The sequence below is a fragment of the Brachionichthys hirsutus genome, chromosome 2 (genome assembly GCF_040956055.1).
Source record: "Brachionichthys hirsutus isolate HB-005 chromosome 2, CSIRO-AGI_Bhir_v1, whole genome shotgun sequence".
Classification (NCBI taxonomy): Eukaryota; Metazoa; Chordata; class Actinopteri; order Lophiiformes; family Brachionichthyidae; genus Brachionichthys; species Brachionichthys hirsutus.
Window position 1 is genome coordinate 4,552,253 of NC_090898.1, and position 18,569 is coordinate 4,570,821.

The 18,569-nt window shown below is 42.7% G+C and overlaps 1 protein-coding gene across 1 annotated transcript; it reads right to left on the reverse strand.

The window, feature by feature from the left end:
• Positions 1-1,836: 1,836 nt before the first annotated feature.
• On the reverse strand, positions 1,837-17,425 carry tti1 (TELO2 interacting protein 1). Its single transcript, XM_068750760.1, has 13 exons — positions 16,700-17,425; positions 15,486-15,823; positions 15,150-15,408; positions 14,237-14,411; positions 13,735-14,012; positions 12,138-12,530; positions 11,320-11,479; positions 10,239-10,406; positions 9,891-10,042; positions 9,341-9,481; positions 8,725-8,929; positions 3,480-3,567; positions 1,837-2,578 (listed from the first exon to the last, which is right to left on the reverse strand). Exons 1-13 carry the CDS (start codon positions 17,423-17,425, stop codon positions 2,368-2,370), a joined length of 3,294 nt encoding a protein of 1,097 aa, XP_068606861.1. The 3' UTR covers positions 1,837-2,367.
• Positions 17,426-18,569: the final 1,144 nt, after the last annotated feature.

The window sequence follows — 18,569 nt, forward strand, 5'->3', positions numbered from 1 at the left end:
GGGTTGCCCTCATGCATCTTAGTGCTTAAACAGTGTTTCCTAAACTGATGTTCTGTGCAGGACTGTTAACATGAGAGTTGCTGGGTTTTAATGAGATTGAACCTGGGATTCCTTTCTTGAAGTTTGGACTGGAAAGGTTTGAGAGGCCATGTTTATGTCTGCCAATTCCACTCTGAGGGGAAGAAATGGCAATGTGGACGACATCCTGGGTAAAGCTTTGAGTGGTGAGGGCGAAAAGCAAGAAGAATCACTCAAACTGGATGTTTGTAATCTCCTTTGGCCTGCTGTAGTCCCTGCAGAGTGAGATGGCGATCGATGGAACGGATTTAGTTTTTTCAATGAATAACTTTGAGTTGATGTTTTTTTTTAAAGAGGGAAAATGTACATTTCTTCTAGAATGTTTGATCTCACACTAAGTATATGGCTTTATCAATGAAATAAATTGTATATTAAACAAGCAGCGACTCTATTGTCCGTTTCTCGTTGCCTTTGAGATGCGACAATGGAAAAGACACAACCCTCCTCCTGAACACATACTCCACAGGCTGTGGGTGTTCATTGTGTTTGGCTCGGTGTGTGAGTGTCTGTCTGTGTTCATTAAGGAGAAGCGATATTAGGCAGCAGCCCGTGTGTAATAGGTACTGCCAAAGCTCCTCTTCCATTGCTGCTGATGACTAATGGTGTCGTTGTCAGCACTGGCAGCAGGATAAATAGCAACAGCACCAGATGAGATAAAGAGGTGCTCTTCCACACTTTCTCGTGTTAAGCCAGGCCAGCTAAACACAAAACATGTGGCGATCTTGTTTCAGCACGCTGTAAGGCTCATACATTCATTACGGAGCAATGAGGTTTAGGCTCTCCCTGCAGAGGCCCGATACGATAGCGGAGAATGCTTCCTGCTCCCGTCCATTTAAACACCTCTAGAACCCTGCAGGGCACAATAGATTGGCCAGTATCCCCGTCATGAGGTTCAATTCCCCTCAAGCACACAATCCGCTGCCCCCCCAAATCACGAGATGTGAGCAGCAGGATAGCTCAAAGGTGAGTGGGGGGCATGCCTCTAACAGATATCCTGCATTCTTTGTGTGTGATATTCTTAAACAACGATTCCACTTCCACATGTTAGCCACAGAGGTTGTGTTTCATTGCATGTTTATTCGTTTATGAGCAACTGTTGGATCACATTAAACTGGATCGTGCTTTAATATATATATAAAAAAGTTGCTCTAATCAAATAAAAATCTGGATGCACCAGATTTAAATCGGCTGTAACAAATCCAGAAATCTTAATTTATGGAATAAGATCCAGGAGTTTGATTAAATGAAATGGGACTGTCTATCCCTAACCTAAACAAAGCCCGCTTTGGTGGAGGGTTACACTCAACTGAGCGCCTTTCTAATTCAATAGTTGAAAGAAATTCCACGAAAAAGAGCAAAAGCAATTCGTCTCAAAAATGTGACTTCCGGGCCACATTTGTTACACTTGCACACCAACCCCAATGATTTCTGATGTCTAAAAGTCTAGATATCATTTGTAAGTAGTGAAAAGACAAAAACAAATGTAGAGAAGCTTTGGAAAAGGTTTAAATTTAGATTAATAAGGAAGCTCATAAATGATCAATGACTTATGGCAAATCGGTGGTATTAAATAAGGTTTGTAGTTTTCAGTCCTTTTGAATATGTAATATACATAATATAACTCAATATATTATTACATAATACAACAGAATACCTGTTAGGGTAAATTAATCATTGGTTTCAATGTAGCTGAAAAGTAGAAGATATATATTACCTGTTCAGTCAGCAACGCTGGTGTGTTATAATAACTAGCAGCTAATGTAGCCTCAAAGAGCGAAGAGGAGCAGGATGTAAAAGTCTGGTTTGTATGTGCATACAAAATAACTGAAGGGCAAAACTGATGAACCCCTTTTACAGATGAAGAGGATCTGATCATCTATTTCGACGTTAGTCAGACTTTCTTCATTGATATACGAGGGACATTTTCAGCGCTGCACATACAGAGGTTCGACTCCAACATGACTCGTATTAATAAACAAATATTTTAATAGTTGAAAGTATTTTGCTTACAGACGCTCATCATTGGTCATCTGCATCAAATTATCACATTCAACCCGGTATCTATTGTGTCTTCATATAAGAACATGAAAAAGAAACAAAACATTGGTAAACAGCACATGTCAGCACGCCGTCACTGTTCAGCAGAAGACTGAAGGAAGGTGGCGATGCTTCACCCACTTGGTGCCTTGTTGCTTATCAGATGTGCTGACAGCACAGGTCACCACCGGATCTGACTGCATTCAGGGGGGGGGTCAATAATCGATCGAGTCGATCCTATCCATCAGCAACTCATGAGCCGGCCTTCTCATCGTCTGAGCCAAACTCCTCCCTCAGCAGTTTCAGCACGTTGTCCGAGTACTCGTCTCTGGGTCGGCCCATGCCGTTGAGCCGCACGGGCAGGAGTTCGTGGTGGGGCGGGCTGTAGGGGGACGGGCAGTGCAGCTCATTCAGAGTAAACCACAAAGCGTCTGGGTCCACCTGGATTAAGTGTCTGAAAACGCTGCAGAGAGGAGTGAAGGAAGCGCGGGACGTTTAGCTCGGTATCCAACGCATGGAAAGTTGTCTTCTAGTGCTACAGTGCACATCCCTTAAGACTAAACTTCAGGTACCTAACTAGTACCTAACTAGTAGTCAAAAACCAGTACTAAATACGAAGGGTGCACCAATTGCAATTTTCTGGCCGATCACTAAAAGGACCTGACCTGCCGATACCGATTCTTTCATTAACTGACAGCACACATATTTCAACGTTCCAATCTTATTTTACTGAAAACAAACAAAAATTGTACAACACTGCAGACATGTTTTGAGCCTCTCACCAAACATAAAGTGCACAGCAGTATTGTGCTTTTACAGATTAAAGGAAATGACAAGGTTTGAGGTTGTTAATAAAATAACTATCTACAGTTATCTAACAAAACAACCTAAAGCACCAATAAGGTGTCCCGAGTTTTAAGTTTTTTTTCTTGTAGTGAAAAAGGACAAAATTAATGAACAAATGACAAGATTAAGGAAATCGGCGCCAATCAATCGGTGCATCCCTACTAAATACATTTACTTTAGCTCCTAGTTACTTTATAGTAACTAAGAGTACAGTGAAATCTTGGTTCTCGAATGACTTGGTAGTGGAACAACTCGGGTTTTCGACCAAAACACAAAAGAGGATTTAAATTGCCTCGAAAGTTGAACAGATTTTCGGAATTCGAACACACGAGTGAAGCCGACGCGAACGAAGGCGGAGTCTAGCCGAGCAGGTTCTCCGGAAGGAGAACTTATCTGGGAACGGATTAATCTAGTTTCCATTATTTTGAATGGGAAATATAGTTTCGGTTTCCGAACAGTATTACGGAACAAATTCTGTCCGAGAACTGAGGTTCCGCTGTACTTGGATAAGGGCTCACCTAAGGCCAGCGTCCTGCAGGCTGATGGGTTGTCTGCAGCTTAGATAAGGCAAGCAGGCCTCACAAACGACCTCCAGGTCAGCCTCAGCTGCAAACAAAATAGAAATGGCATGCATGTTTATTCACCTTGGCAGAAGCAAGAGGTTATGGCATAATATAGATAAATAAAACATTTAATTCATATTGTTGTGGAAACAAATCACGTTTTTGCATAAATCCTAGAAAGCACAAGTTCCCTTGATGCATCAAAAATCAGAAGAACATATAAAGACATGAGGGATCAAACATCCATATCACAAAAATGTGAACACATTTGCCGGCAAACAGCGCAGCTCGGTGAAGACAGCTGACAGGATGGCGAGGAAGAGGAAGGATAACAGAGACGAAGAAAGGAGGAGAAAAAAAAGACATAATCATGGTGGAGAGAAACTGCTGAGATGGCTGAGTAAATATTTCACAGCAAACCGTTTCCACATCTCTGAAATTCACACACTTCAACTCTCCGCCCTTTTGAGGAGAGGATTTGTACATCAAGGGCTTCCTCTTCTTCCTCCATCCCTCTCTTCAGATCCTCCTCACTTCCTGTGGTTTGAGACACATCTGCCCTCCCTTCTTCTTTTACCTGCACCTTTAATGGCCTTGTCACAACTTGTCCCCTCCACTCAGCAGGCTTTGTTCCTCTCTTCCGTCTCTCTAAATCACTCACTCTTCCCCTCTCCCCCCATCTTTCCCGGCAGACACTTAGAGATTCCCTAAGATGCAAACTGGGCTGTCTTTCATGTCTCACTCCAAAACAGGTCTATCTCTCTCTCCCTGGTTTAGTCCTTTCACAAATGCAAGACACACACACACACACACACTGGGCTTGAACCAGGTCTGTTAGAATAAAAGCAGCAGTGCACGATTCAGCGTCAAATGGGATTATTCAGAAATTACTTTTATCTCTCTTTCATCCCATTCTGATATTGCACTCGTCGCCTGTAGTCTTTCGTGGAACCAAGGATCTTGCAGGAAAGCAGAGAGGTGGGAAATACTTGAGAGGAGGAGGCCAGGCGCTGTTAGGTTTTGCGGTGAATGAATAACAGGGTGGAACTGGAGCCGGATCTAACAGCGGCTCTGAAATGTATTATTTGCTTCAGTCAACCTGTGATTCCGTCTCTCTCAGCGAGGGAGGCTTGGTAATTGGCTTGCTGCAGGCGTCCCAGAGGTAAGCTGTAGCCCAATCGGTATTCACATGGGCAAAGCTGCAAGCCGCTGACTGTTACTCTCCTGCTCTTTTACATTCTCCAAATCTGCTTCGCTCTGATGTGGGGGGGGGGGGGGACAGCCTCATATATCAGGAAGAAAAATAAAGCAAAAGGATCGTAAAAGGATGGACTGCAGTTTTTCCCTTTATTGCGACAAACATTTTTGAATGAGTTATTCTCCGGTCTCCATGAGGGTTGTAAATAAAACATTGGAAGAGAGGAAGTCATGGTGCTGCAGCTGCGTTTGTTGTTTGTCTGTGGTGGATATGAAATGGGTGGAGGTTGCTTTTGTGCTCTAATCCACTAGAAACGATGCACCAGCTCTATCTGTCCAAATTACATAAATTTAATAAAATAAGAAAGTCCTTCAATGTCCGTTGAAGACTTTTCCTATTGACACAGAAGTGTATTGGAGTCACCGTGTAAAAGCGCCTCTTTAAACATCCGTTACAGAGCAAGAAGTCTCTGTGAAAATACATCATACATCTCTACAGTTAGGTCCATAGGTGTTTTGACAGAGGATGTTTTTCTGATTTTAGTTTTGCACAGTACCCCAATGATTTTTAAAGGAAACAATTCAGATGCATTGAAGTGCAGAATTTCACCTTAGATTCAGTTGGTTTCCTCCTCCTTAATGCGCTGCCAGGTCTTTACTGCAGCAGTTTTCAGTTGCTGTGGGCCTTTCTGTCTGGAGTTTAGTCTTTAACAGGTGAGATGAATGCTCAATTGGGTTTAGATCAGGTGACTGACTTGCCCATTCAAGAATATTTCACTTCTTTGCTTTAATCAAGTCCTGGATTACTTAGGCTGTATGCTTTCGGTCATTGTCTATCTGTATTATGAAATGCCGCCCAATCATTTTGGCTGCATTTGTCTGGATTTGAGCCAACAATCAATTATTGAATGATCAGCCCCAGAGCAAGTGTACCTAAAGCCACCTCACCCACCCGATGCTTAACATCAGTAACACACACACCTGTATGGAGGGAGCAATCCTGGATGTGGGACCTGAAGCTGAAACCAGAGATAATGAAACCAAAAATGCGACACATTTTCACAGCCTGTCTAATCATCATGTTTACAACCCTGTCAGACTTGATTTCAGCCGTGTCACCACCTACCCAGACAAACACTTGTTGACTGGCCATAATGTTCCCAACACGTGAGAGAAAGCAGAAAATAAACTACCAGTACAAAGATCATGATGCAGTCAAGCAAATCATCCTTAAATGGTAATGACAATTTACTGGCACAGCGCTCCTAATCTCATTGTGTAGCCACTATGCAAGGACAATAAAGGCTTTCTATTCTATTCTATCCTTTTCTTCACTCAGTTCATGCTTTTTTTGCAGTATAATAAATGAACTAAGAGAAAGCCATGAAATCAAAGTGTATCAGTTGATGACAGAATTAAATAGTCGATAATAAAACAATCGCCAACGGAACAATCCATTAAGCTGTGGAGGTCAGATCAGCTATACCTGCTCTGAAGATATGGCAATGCCAAAATGTCACTTCAGTCTCCTTGTTATACTTACCTCGACTCGTAAAACTAAAGAAATAAGAATTCTAGCTTCTAACTCCATTATACCTGAAGATGATTATTTCACCATGATCAGTTCCAGGACAAAAGCCGGTGCTGTACTTTTACCGGCTGTGACAAGGAGGAAGTTGATGCAGTGGAAGTGATCCTGTCATTGTGATCACTATGAGGCAATCAATGCAAGCATTGAAAGCAGAGGGCCGTCCATCTTCAACCAGGAGCCGCACAAAGTTTTACTGTCATCAGACTGCTGTGACCGAAGAATAAAAGTACAGTCCAGTGGTTCTTGTTGTGGTCGAGCACACTGACAAATATTTGATGCTTATTTTTCTTATTTGGAAATAATGACTTACTAGCAAATAGAGAATCCAGTGCGGCAGATCAAATTAAATTGAGAGAGGAATGCATCTTTGTGTCTCTAGCTTGATTTGTTTTTTCTCTCTCAAGATGGAACCTGGGAGAAAACTGAATTTATTAAACACCAACTGCCAGAAGTGCATCTTTTTAGACTTGTATATAATAAAGGTCTTCTCATTGTAGAAACACATTTACGATATTATCGCTATGCAAGACCAATCTAGGGCCAAAACAGCAGCCGAGGTTAAGGCTGCAGGGACGTGTGCAAGTATATGCAAAGCTTGGAAAAAAACAAACATCATTTGATGCATAAATAAAAACGCTGCGTTTAGAACTGGCGGCTTGTCCAGGGTGTACGCCGCCTCTCGCCCGTTGACTGCTGGGACAGGCTACAGCACGACCCGCAACCCTGACAAAGCGGCTCAGAAGATGAATGAATGATTTCCATTATGCAAATGACATGTTTGGGGTCTCTCACCTTCTGAAGGTGAGTCGCTTGTTACACAAATTCTTTTTCAGCACCACAAAATACCAAAAAAAACCTCCAAAATCTGGAACATTTGAGGGTTGTTGAATCACAAGAAACCTGCTAAACCATTCCAGTATATTCTGCAATAAAGGCAGGTTATTTCTTTCTACATCTAACATCCAACAGCTGATTGAACGCCTCCATTGATTCCACCATATCTGCAGTATGCAAGAAGACAGGCCATACTTTATGAATACACTTCTACACTGCTGCTGGGTCATCATTGCTTTTGGAAATCATATTTACAATTCGTCCCACCTAATTTAGAATTCCCCATTCACTACTTGCTCTGTTTGCAGCCCTGCTACTTCTGTGACGCATGGAGTCGCCAGATGCTTCGCTCCTCTGTAGTAACCGTCTGCATGATGCCGGCAAACTATGTGGCGTTCCACATTCAACTGGAGATACCGCCACTCCAAATTCAATCCCAGGTGATTGAGGGGGTGTAAATAAGCCGTCTTTTCATCTTTCAGAATCAGAGCCGTTTTAAACATCTTCACTTTCTCATCTCTGCTTCAATCTCACCAGCCAGCTCTTTCTCAGCCGGCGTCCCTGAAAGGCAGACGTTTAATATAGGCCTCATTGATTCAAACCATCACCTCATTGGAGGTGATTAGTTATCCTAGTCAAGTCACCATAACACTAGTGAAGAGGACCCAGGCAGTATGATCATGCTCTGGGCTCTGCTGCCAGTGCTGTGGTGGAGAACTGGTATGCCTGAGACAGAGACGTCAGCCCTTAATGAAGATAATGACTGCTGAAAAATTAAACAAGCAGCTCGTAATTACACCACCAAGTAATACGCAGAGCCTACAGCTCATTTTGAAAGAACGTTTTCGGTTTTAAGACTGAAGCTACGCCGAGCATAAAGTACACAACTCTAAAAAGCATTATATCTCCAAGCAAATCAGTTAAATGTCTTCTTTTCTTGATTTGATGACCGCAGCGCAGGTTTAACTGTGTCTGGCTTGACTGTGGTGAAGCAGAGTTTGAGGGAGAAAAGCAGAAATACAAGAGCCCCCCCAAGCGCATCTGCAAAAAAAGACACTTAGGGTACATTTTCTCAATTAAATGTTCATAGATTTAACATTGTTTCGGTCTTTATAATAAAACTGGAGAAATGGGAAGTCACCTGGCTTTCAATGTTATATAAGACTGCCATCTAGTGGTGAAACCGTCATTGTGTCATGTGTTTGTGTGTGTGTGTGTGTGTGTGTGTGTGTGTGTGTGTGTGTGTGTGTGTGTGTGTGTGTGTGTGTGTGTGTGTGTGTGTGTGTGTGTGTGCCTTTGTTTCCATTGGTTAGAAGTAGAAAAGTTTTGGCCTCCAGTGACAGAGACGACATTTTAAAAAAATCTAACAGAAATGTTTGAACCAAAATGCAATTGCGGCTTTCTATATCATGTTTTCTTCCATAAAACAATTTTATTTTATTTGTTACATCAAATTAACACCATTGAACAATATTTCCGTTCATGGAAGACAGTATAATTACAACCAAAATGTCAAATGGTGACAAAAGCGGTCGTGTTGTACCATTAATCATGCCGTGTGTGTTTGTGTAGTCGTACCCAGGTCCAGCCTCTGGCACAGAGAGCCCATCCCCTGCAGGACAGCCAGCTGCAGCTTGTAGGCCATGGTGTGTGTGTAGACGGGTCCGGCCTTGGCGCTAACGGGGGCCTGTCTTGTGAGTGAGGTGCTCAGCTTAGGTAGAATCTCTTTCGAGACCCTCCTCCGCAGGAAGTCGCCACACACTTCTCCCAGCGTACACAGCACCTGACAGAGACACAGCGTGCGGTCAGACTGTACCAAGAGAACGCTGTAGCATGTGTTCAAATACCTTCAGAGCAACACTGAATCATTCCCTGAACAACCCCTCACATTTACTGCTAATACAGCTGCTAATACAGCTGCTGATCAAAGTTCAATTCGACACGACAGTAACGATGAGTACTAAATAATAAAATAAGACCAATTTTTGACAGGCAGAGTAATTTGGAGTGACGAGTAGAATCAAATGAAACCTGCACTTTGATTAACAATCACAAGTGTGTCTGATCTGCTTTGTTGTTCCATCTGTTGTTCCGACAGTTAGAAAAGTCCGACCGGGGAAAATAGTCCAGTAACGACTTCAAAGAGTTTACTTTCTGCATGAAGGCCTGTTGGTGTGGGGCTTGTTTTACGTACCCTGAAGGCCCTGAGGACAGCCAGAGGGTCGTCAGCGGTGAGTCGCTGCAGGAGGGCGGGCCAGCAGCGATGGGCCATAGGCAGCAATTCATTTTCCCTCTCACTCAGTACACAGACACACAGCTCCAGGATGTCCAGCACCTGACAGACATGCAGAACAATCAATGATATATATTATATATACACACACACACACATACAGTATATAACCGCAAAATATATTGGCATGAAATTCACTTCAAACATTCACGTCTTCCTCGGGGTTAATTACAATAACTTAAGTGATCCCTCCATGTTTCCTACGGTTCCATCACCTCGAGACAAAGTTATAACTGGACCAATATGTTGTTTCTTTGTTAGCATAGAGTGAGAAGCAAGGCTGTGATGATGCGCAGCGTCACAGACCTTTCAGCATGAAGGTAGCTGATTGGACAATAACATTAAGCGGAGGGGGGGGGGGGGGGTAATGTTTGCTACCATGAGTTTACCATGGTACCACAGAAACCTGCCCTGTGGATCACTTCATGCTACATCAAACAGTCGTCCACACCTTGAGTCTGATTTTGAGACTGGGGTCGGACAGCAGATGAATGCAGCGCTCCATAACGCTTTTCGTAATGCTGAGGTGGGTGGGAAGCTCTGCTTTTACATCAGGACCACCAAGATCTTCAATGTCCTCGCTGTCTGCGGGAGGGGGGACTTCTGGAGACGGAATGATGCACAGACGAATTAGCAACTTGCCTCCTAAAATTCGTACTTTAATTAATCATACTTTATTTTTCCACAATCACCCAGGTCCCCCTGCTGATCTCACACAATGTCCACAACAATGCCCAACTTCACTGCTTAAAACACTATTTCCTGTTTGCCCCCCCACACAAATATCCCTCTGTATTACCGAGATCTTCCGTGCCATCCTCCTCTATTCCGATGCCCTCCGCCAGTTCTCTCTGTTTGCGCTGATCCAGCAGGAACTGGCGGATGTTGAAGGGTTCTTTGTGAGCAGAGGTCTGCTTGAGCGCGACAGATTCACCGGTCCTTCCACCACACACAGGGAACCATCTCGCTACAAGAAAAAGAGGTAGTGATTTTCTATTTCCTCTCCGTCCTTAATGTCATTTCACTGCTTCTCAATAGCCGCTAGTCTCGTGCTTGTGATCCTGATTCTATTTTTTTTTACAGTGTTAATGGACATTCTTTCCTTGGACTCCCTCCACACAGGTCCAAAGCTAAATGTCATCTGGCCCATTAGTGAAATTGTTTTTCTAAAGTGACATTCTGTCATGAATATTCATGGCCTTTAAACCAGATTCATGTCAAGAGGAAACAACGGACTAATTATGATCTTGCAAGGCTGAAAAGGAAAATCTGAAAAATGATCAGTGGATACTAAAACTCCACGTTAAAACCTGCAATGTATCGTAAAGAAAGCTGTCATTAAGGTGCGTTACGGAAAAACGGGTAACTTGTGAAAACGTTTTAAAAAGCAGGTCGTAGTTAGAGTAGCTGGTAACCGCCGATCACTAGTATACAGTACAGGACTCTCATGGCAGTAGGCTGGCTACTATCAGTTGCTTGCTGGTTAGCTGTGCAGCCAGCAGTCCTATTGGCCAGGCCACTGATGACAGGAAATACTCGATCAAGGAGACTTACAGTAGCTCTAATCCTGATTCTGGTCATGGAAAACCAGACAGAATATTTATTTAGTGGTTATCAGAACAGTAGAAACACAAACCAAGAGTTCTATTTTGTTTCTGATGAGTCTGAATAAAGTGTATAGTTGTATTATTCTGTTTAGTGTGTTTTATACACTAACAGAAATATAAAAATGCATAAGTATTTAGTCGTTTTCTTGCTTCCTCGTTAGAGGGCGCAGCTAATGGAGGAAGCTCCTGTTGTGTCATGGCACAGTGCGGCACCTTTTCCTCCCTCCCTAACACCATGTGATAAACGAGTTGAAAACACTTCTGAATCCTCACCCAGGGCTTTCAGGAGTGTGTGCAGCACAGAGCAGAAAAGAGCAGCCCTGTGATCGTAGCTGAGATCCAGAGCCGTCAGCACATCGTCAACGATGTCTCTGACCAGAGGCAGCAGGTTGCAGCCAGAGTGAGTTAGCATCACTGTCAACACCCGTGGAGCCTAGCCAACAAGAAACACATGTTCAGGTGCAGCCCATGCAAACCCATTCACAGAACTCACCCAGGTGAATGAAGGCTAGACAGTTCAGATTTAATACTAATAACGCGTGGCCTGGGATCATTAACCTCCCCAGTCAGCAAAATTAAAAGTACAAAAACGTGTGCAGTTTGTCAACCCCGATAACTTTGGACACTTTTTCACCATTTTCCAAACTAAAAAAACAATAAATTAAAGATGACATCTGATATTATTTCATGCCGTTCCACTTCTGCAGCCCCATCTGCCCAAAGGCAATTCAACAAATGCATAAAATCTCATTAAAACAGTATTTTTGTTTACAATATTTGCTTCTGACTTTTAAATGTTTAAACCCGATCATCTCCTCAGTCTCCAGTAGCAGACTCACGCAAAATACCAGGAGATGTCGGAGCAGTGCAGAAGCAGTGCTAACTGATTGAAGCGGGCTGCCGATGTAACTGGAGCTATGAGGGTCAGAGCTCATATGGGGTCCATATGTTCCATCGGTGAAGTGAAGCCGCAGAGGAACGGGTCATGATCAACCCCATGATCAATCCACAATCTTTACTCCCTCTCCCATTCCAATCTTATTATGTATAATGATGCATAACAAGTCAACATGCTAAAAATTGTGTTTTACCTGTGGATGCTGGCTGAGCCTCTGCAGGTTAAGCGATACATCGTTGAGTAAGTAGTCCGAGTTCTCAGTGATCAGCTCCTTCAGGGAATGGTAACCACAGGCGTTACTGATGTCCGCCATAGAGTCGAGTGCTGCCTGGCTGACGAGCATCGTCTCCTCCCCGGCTTTCTCCAGCACGGGATACAGCGATGTCATCAGCAAAGGGCGGAAGTCGTCCCCCAGGGCCTGAGCGAAGCAGGCAACGCCCTCCAGTTGGATGCACAGCTGCCAGATGTTGCTGTTGAGCTGGTTGACTGCGGGAGGCTGGGATCCAGATAAAGGCGGAATCACTTGGAGAGAGTTTGTCTTTGTGCCACTGTTGGATATGGAGAGAAGTCTGGATGGGCCGAGCAGCTGCGAGAAACACAAGGCATAGATGTTATTGTCGTGCATCACACAGCTTCACTGTTTCAATTTAATGGTTTGTTTTATGATTAATGTAAAACAAAATCTATATAATGATGACATTAATAATAATAATAAAAAAAGCTCCTTCTCAGCACAGCCGGCAGCGTTGGGTTTATATTTAATACGTGATCTGGCCGAGAGTCGAATATCGTGCCCCATTAGAAAATGTTCACAGAATACAAAACGGAATAGTCCGTCATCAAATGGCAAAGTATTTCTTCTTCATTCGGACGGTCACTCGATGAGGAGTCGATCATTTGTCGTATGTGATCACCGTTCAGACATTTATTAGAGAATGATGCAGCATTTATGGACCACAAACTCAGCCTTGCCAAATTAAATGTGAAGTCATGAGGGAGAGTTTAGGTTTTCAGGGAAAAGCACTTATTTGCTTTCTTGATGACAGAAAAGATTGATGCCAATAATCAATGTGTAATAAATACATGTATAATAAAACGTAGACAGAGCCCCCCGTTATGTCACCTTTCAGTTTGGGGACTATTGTTTTGAAGCCTCGATTTTAGCATTATGGTGCAGATTTTTTTTCAACCAGAGATGACCATATATGGACGAGAGGGTGGAGCCGGTGGTTTGGTAGGCTACTGGATCATGAACTATTGTCTGTTTTACTCTACATCGTAAAAGCCTACAGACAGAGAATAGATTCATGAGGAAACTCTTACTTGAAATTTCGACGCAAACCTTTTCACATAATCACACAGAGAGGTTCCTCTTTTATACCAATGGGGTTAACCCCGTCTGGCCATTAGAAAGGATTTATGACATTTCCACATTGGCTTCACCTTTCAGATGATAAATATGAAGCTTAGGATGAACACTTTAACCAAGAGGTTAACCAGCAGATGCCAAATCTTATCTGTGTTTGTAGTTGGTGAATTTTTGTAACTCAGGGAAAGAGCCTTTGCAGCTTCCCCCCATTCGCCTAGCCTTTATGTTAAATCAACCTTTAGCTTTATACTTAGCAGATAGGCTTCAGAATGGCTTCAATCATCTAACTTGCAGACACAAAATGAATGTGCGTATTTCCAAAACATACTTCTTTAATTGTGCCATGAACAGCTGGAACCCATTTGTTAAAATCCTGATTTAGGACAAAATAGCAACGCTGCAGTGCTGAAACCATCCTCACCTGCTGGTCCTGTCGGTCTCTGTCTGTCTCCTCATTGGATGTGATCAGGTGCCAGTTCTTCAGACTGATGTACTCCTCCATCACAGACACCACCGCCACTTTAAGGTCTTCCTGGGTAGTCGAGTGTCTGGGACCTTCAGCCTCGTTTGCCATGGCTGAACCTGCAGCGCCCCTCACAATCTCATTGAGCACCATGGCAGCCTGCTTTCTGTATGCTGAAGACTGCTGATACAGATCCAGAAAGTGATCTGTAAGCAGGTATATATTGCCATAGTAACCTGAAGATAGGAGGAGGGACGTTAATGCTTATCTTTTTCTCAAAAAGTAATTTTGTTCAGGATGTATCAGTATCAGCATTCAAATCTGACATTAGTCCACCTTCAGTAAGTTATTTTTAAAAAACATTTTCAATAAATGAGACTTTCACGTAAAGTACTGCTTTGCATGCAGGATAAAAAATGTACGGTCCATTAATTAGGTTCATATCAAATAGCAATCATACCTAGAGTCTTACAGATCTCCATGAGCACCGAGAAGATCCTCTCATCCGTGAAGTAAAGGAAACGCTTCCTCTGAGTGTGAGCACTGCAGGAGTAACAGCCTGAGCTCGTCTCTATGCTTGTAACGTAATTTCTTTCCTCTATGATGCGGACATCCATCACATCCAACTCCAGCACCTGTGAAGACGTGCAGATGTGTTCGTTTGAAATTACAGACTGGAAACTCTCGAGGATGTGACTTTAATTTGGAAATAGCCCAGGGAACAGACAAAGTGAGGCTCCTTACGCAGTCCTGAATACTGAATGTTGCAGATCAATTCAATGGACAGAATACGCCATAATAATTCTATCAAAAGCTCATTACAATAACATGTAAATTACAATTGTATGAGGGGAGAGGAGAAGGTCCCGTAATGCCATAATAGTATGATCATGATGTAATGGAGGAACACGAAGATGAACTTTGAAATGTTAGAATTCCATCCGATATTAACAATAATTCCTGTAATACTCCAGCTCAATGTAAAGTAGAAAACACTGTCTAATTGGTCAAGATAAGGACATTCCTGATAATTTAACCCGTGGTCCAGATTTGCTATTTAAATTAATGACAGTGTTTCGTATCTACAGATAATATTATTACACCTATAGGTTAAATATTTTTTCCCTCATAGCATGAAATAGAAATCTTACAGCGGCCGCATTAGCCAAATATCCTGAAAAATACCGAACCGATTTTGAGTTATGCCTTTGTCAAAACCTTTTTACAAATAGAGATTGAGCTACATGATGGCCCCCTATTATATGACAGAGATATTATGGTATATAAAAGAAAACTAACTTGAATTTAAATTACAGCATCCATATTTCAACCCCATGAGACGTATAAGCTTGCACAGTGGCAGCGACGAGTACCTGCATCAACGCTTTAGAAATCCTTTCCAAGTGTGCAGCCGAGTTCAGCACGGCGGACACCAGCGGTCCCAGTAGCTTTAAATAACCCAGAAACACGTTGAGGACAAACAGCTTCTGCTGCTCAGCAGAGGTCCTCATCAGTCTGGGCAAGGAAGTGGCCAAAGAGTGGAGATTCTCTGAGAGCACCTCTGTGAAGGTTCGAGTAGTGCTGCCACAGCTCTGACTCTTCTGTGACAGCTCTCTGAGGATGCTCTCACACCTGCACAGGAGAAGGATCTTTAAAAATCTGACTAAATGAACAGCTTTTGCCTACAGAGAATGTCAAACACATCACACCTCTTTCTAATTTCATGTTCCTCGTCACTGACTGCTCCCACCAGTGCCTCCAGCAGCTGGCCCACACTCTCTCCCAGTGTTTGGCTACACCTGACCAGCAGGTGGTCAGCCAGTTCCAACATCTCCAGTCTAACCCTCCAGTGCCGGTGAGCTGAGGTGCAGGAGATAATCTTCTTCAGGAGTACAGACAGTCTTCCTACCGTACTGTCAATCCAGTCGCGTGTCCGTAGGACCATCAGCTCTCCGATTCTCCCCAGTTCTAGTGAAGGTTTTTTTCTGGGCTCAGTGGCCTGCAGCTGCGCATCCTCCATAACAAGCCCCACAGTGCTGGACCAAACCTGAATGGCGGTAAGAAAGAAAATAGATGACTGTGGAGTGTAAACAAATCATTGCATTACATTACATTTGTGCATAGAAATGACAACTTTTCCTTTCAGAGCAAACAAAGATAGCATAAAAATCGGCCTAGTGCTCAACAGAGCATGTCTTTGCACCACAGAAAATAGTCATTTAAAACCAAGGACAATATAATGTAGGATGTAAACACACTAAATTTAGCTTTGGTAACTTAGATTTGCTTTTTTGTGCTTTTCTTGCACTTCAATGTGCCTTTTTGCACCGTTTAGAGAAAAAGCTACACGTGCAATGATGACACTGCAGAGACCATCCTGATTTAAACAATAAATACTTTTTCCAAAATGAAAACTTGTGTTGTTGTTGGGGTAACTTGTTACTGTAACTTTAAGAGCGGATCTATTGAGTGCATTCTGACTGGAAGCAATAGAAATCATCTGCGTGCAACTATGATACTGATAAGGCACCTGTGCAGAGGCTAATTAATAATAAAAGACCACAGGTACTGTCTTTTCATCCTGCTGCCATCCATCGAAAGATACCGAAGCATCCACTGATTTTACTCGGGCTATAAAACCTCCTCACTCCAATATGGACATTTATTTTTTATATTATTAAAAAAAAAGTCATCAATTGACTTTGTTTTTGTGTACCATGGGGGAGCTTGAATTTAAGTGGTTTGTTCAATATTCGCTAAATAATCCCAAATAAATCTTTAAGACTAAAAATAATTCATTATTCTACGCCTCTGTCCACAACCTCAACATCCGTCTTTTGCAGAAAGATATCTTCAAAAAGCTTAAAGACATGGCCACTGATACAATAGCTTCATTATAACAATGAATAAATTGATATGGTACCTTGATAGCCCTGACTGTGACTGCATGGCCTTGCCTCAGATCTCCTGTAATGATCCTGGTGACGGCTGTGGTGATCCCAGGTAAGAACGAGGCCATGATGCTGCCGATAGTGCATCTCTCCGCTGTGGAAGGGACTATGTGATCCTGACAACAGTCACACTGCAGAGTCAAAGCCAATAGACACTTCAACGACGCAGTCTGTACATCCCGTGATTTCTCCTTCTCGCCTAAAGCCAGCAGTAGCGATATGGCCGCTCCCAGTCCAGGTAGCATAATGGGTTCAAAGAGTTTAAAGACTAGATCGCCATAGACGGCATGAAGCAGTGAATCCAGGCACCTCAGCAAAGACAATTTCAGCTCCTCTGAAATATCTGCAGGTTTCCCAGGATCAGTTGGCGAACACAAGCAGAGGCAAAGTTCTGAGAAGAGGCCATAGAGGGTGTCCCAGCTCTGGACGCAAGTGTTCCCTAGGATGTGATTCAAGGCTTCAGCCACAGCCAGCACCAGCTTTTCCTTCTTGGGCCCGGGCACTTTGAGGACAAATCGAAGAGGGAAGAGGACGTACTCCTGGAGCTGCTGCAATGTGGCATCATTCACGTCTATCAATTGGGCGTTCAGCGTCTCCACGTTGGACACAGTGGGCTTCTGGGTGAGCAGGACGCAGGCTGGGCGCAGGTACGCAAAAGCAATCTTTGGATCACTGATCTGAGCCATGTTTGGAGGCATGGCAGCAAAGGTCACTTTGATTATGGGTTTGGGGAAGGAGAAGGGAGAGATGAAAGCATGACAAAGACAACACATTACTGTTAAAATGCTCTTGCATTCCTAGAATACAAGATAATCTTTTCCTTTTGTCATTGTGATTCTCGAACGGTAAAGAGAAATTAAAGATTTTTTAAAACCCTCATCCAACCTCTGTATGCATTTAAACCAATGGTTTTAACTTTTCACACTGAAAATATTCTTGAACATCGATTTAACTTTTCTTGTCTGGTAAACTAAACACATAATTTCATGTCCAATAAGTGCATCGTATACTGTACATGTAGTCCCAGTACTACGCTCCGATACCAGAATAATGTGATATTATCGCACTTGAGTTCGGTACTCAACAAAATACTGCCGTTAACCTACCTCTATGTCATTTGAGTTCTGTAAACTCGCTCCGCGCTGAGGAGAAGAGGTGTTTTGTACACGGAAAACGTCAAGAATTTGCGACGACGCATGTCAATGACGCAACCCGACATTACTTCCGGGTTAAAGGTCTATTTTAATCAAAATAAAAAAGCAAGACGTTCTACTGTGAGTATCAAAATGCAATCAATCTTATATTAGACAGCGATTTCATGGTAGAAGTATATATAGTTCATCCCTTTATAGTCAATTTTGTCTTAAAAATGTAATATTTAAGTCTACATTCATGTTCGTGTCAAGCTAGATCCTTTTATTGTGAAAGAAAATACAAAACACAATGCTAGTTTAGCTATGAGTCACTTCAGCTAGCTTGATGTTGAATCGTCTGACGTGATTGTGATATGCCGGTTTGTGGATTTAGCCAGTTGTATACTGTAATTATAATATTTATATACATGGCTGCTATTTTGCTTCCCCACCGTGGATTACATCTAGCGATGTTACAATGCGTTTTAAACGACAGTGTAAAACAGTCAACACAACAGTTAGCTAAAACTAGCTCCAGTGTGTTGTTGAATTTGTAAGCAAAATCCAACGTGAGTTAAAATCCCCTGGTTTGTTATTGTTACGTAATTCCAATGCAGGACTTTGGGAATTGTTCTAAATTGACATTTATTTATTTACTATTTACTGCGTCTTTGCTTGCTAGATTGCTGTTAGAATATGACGTAGAACA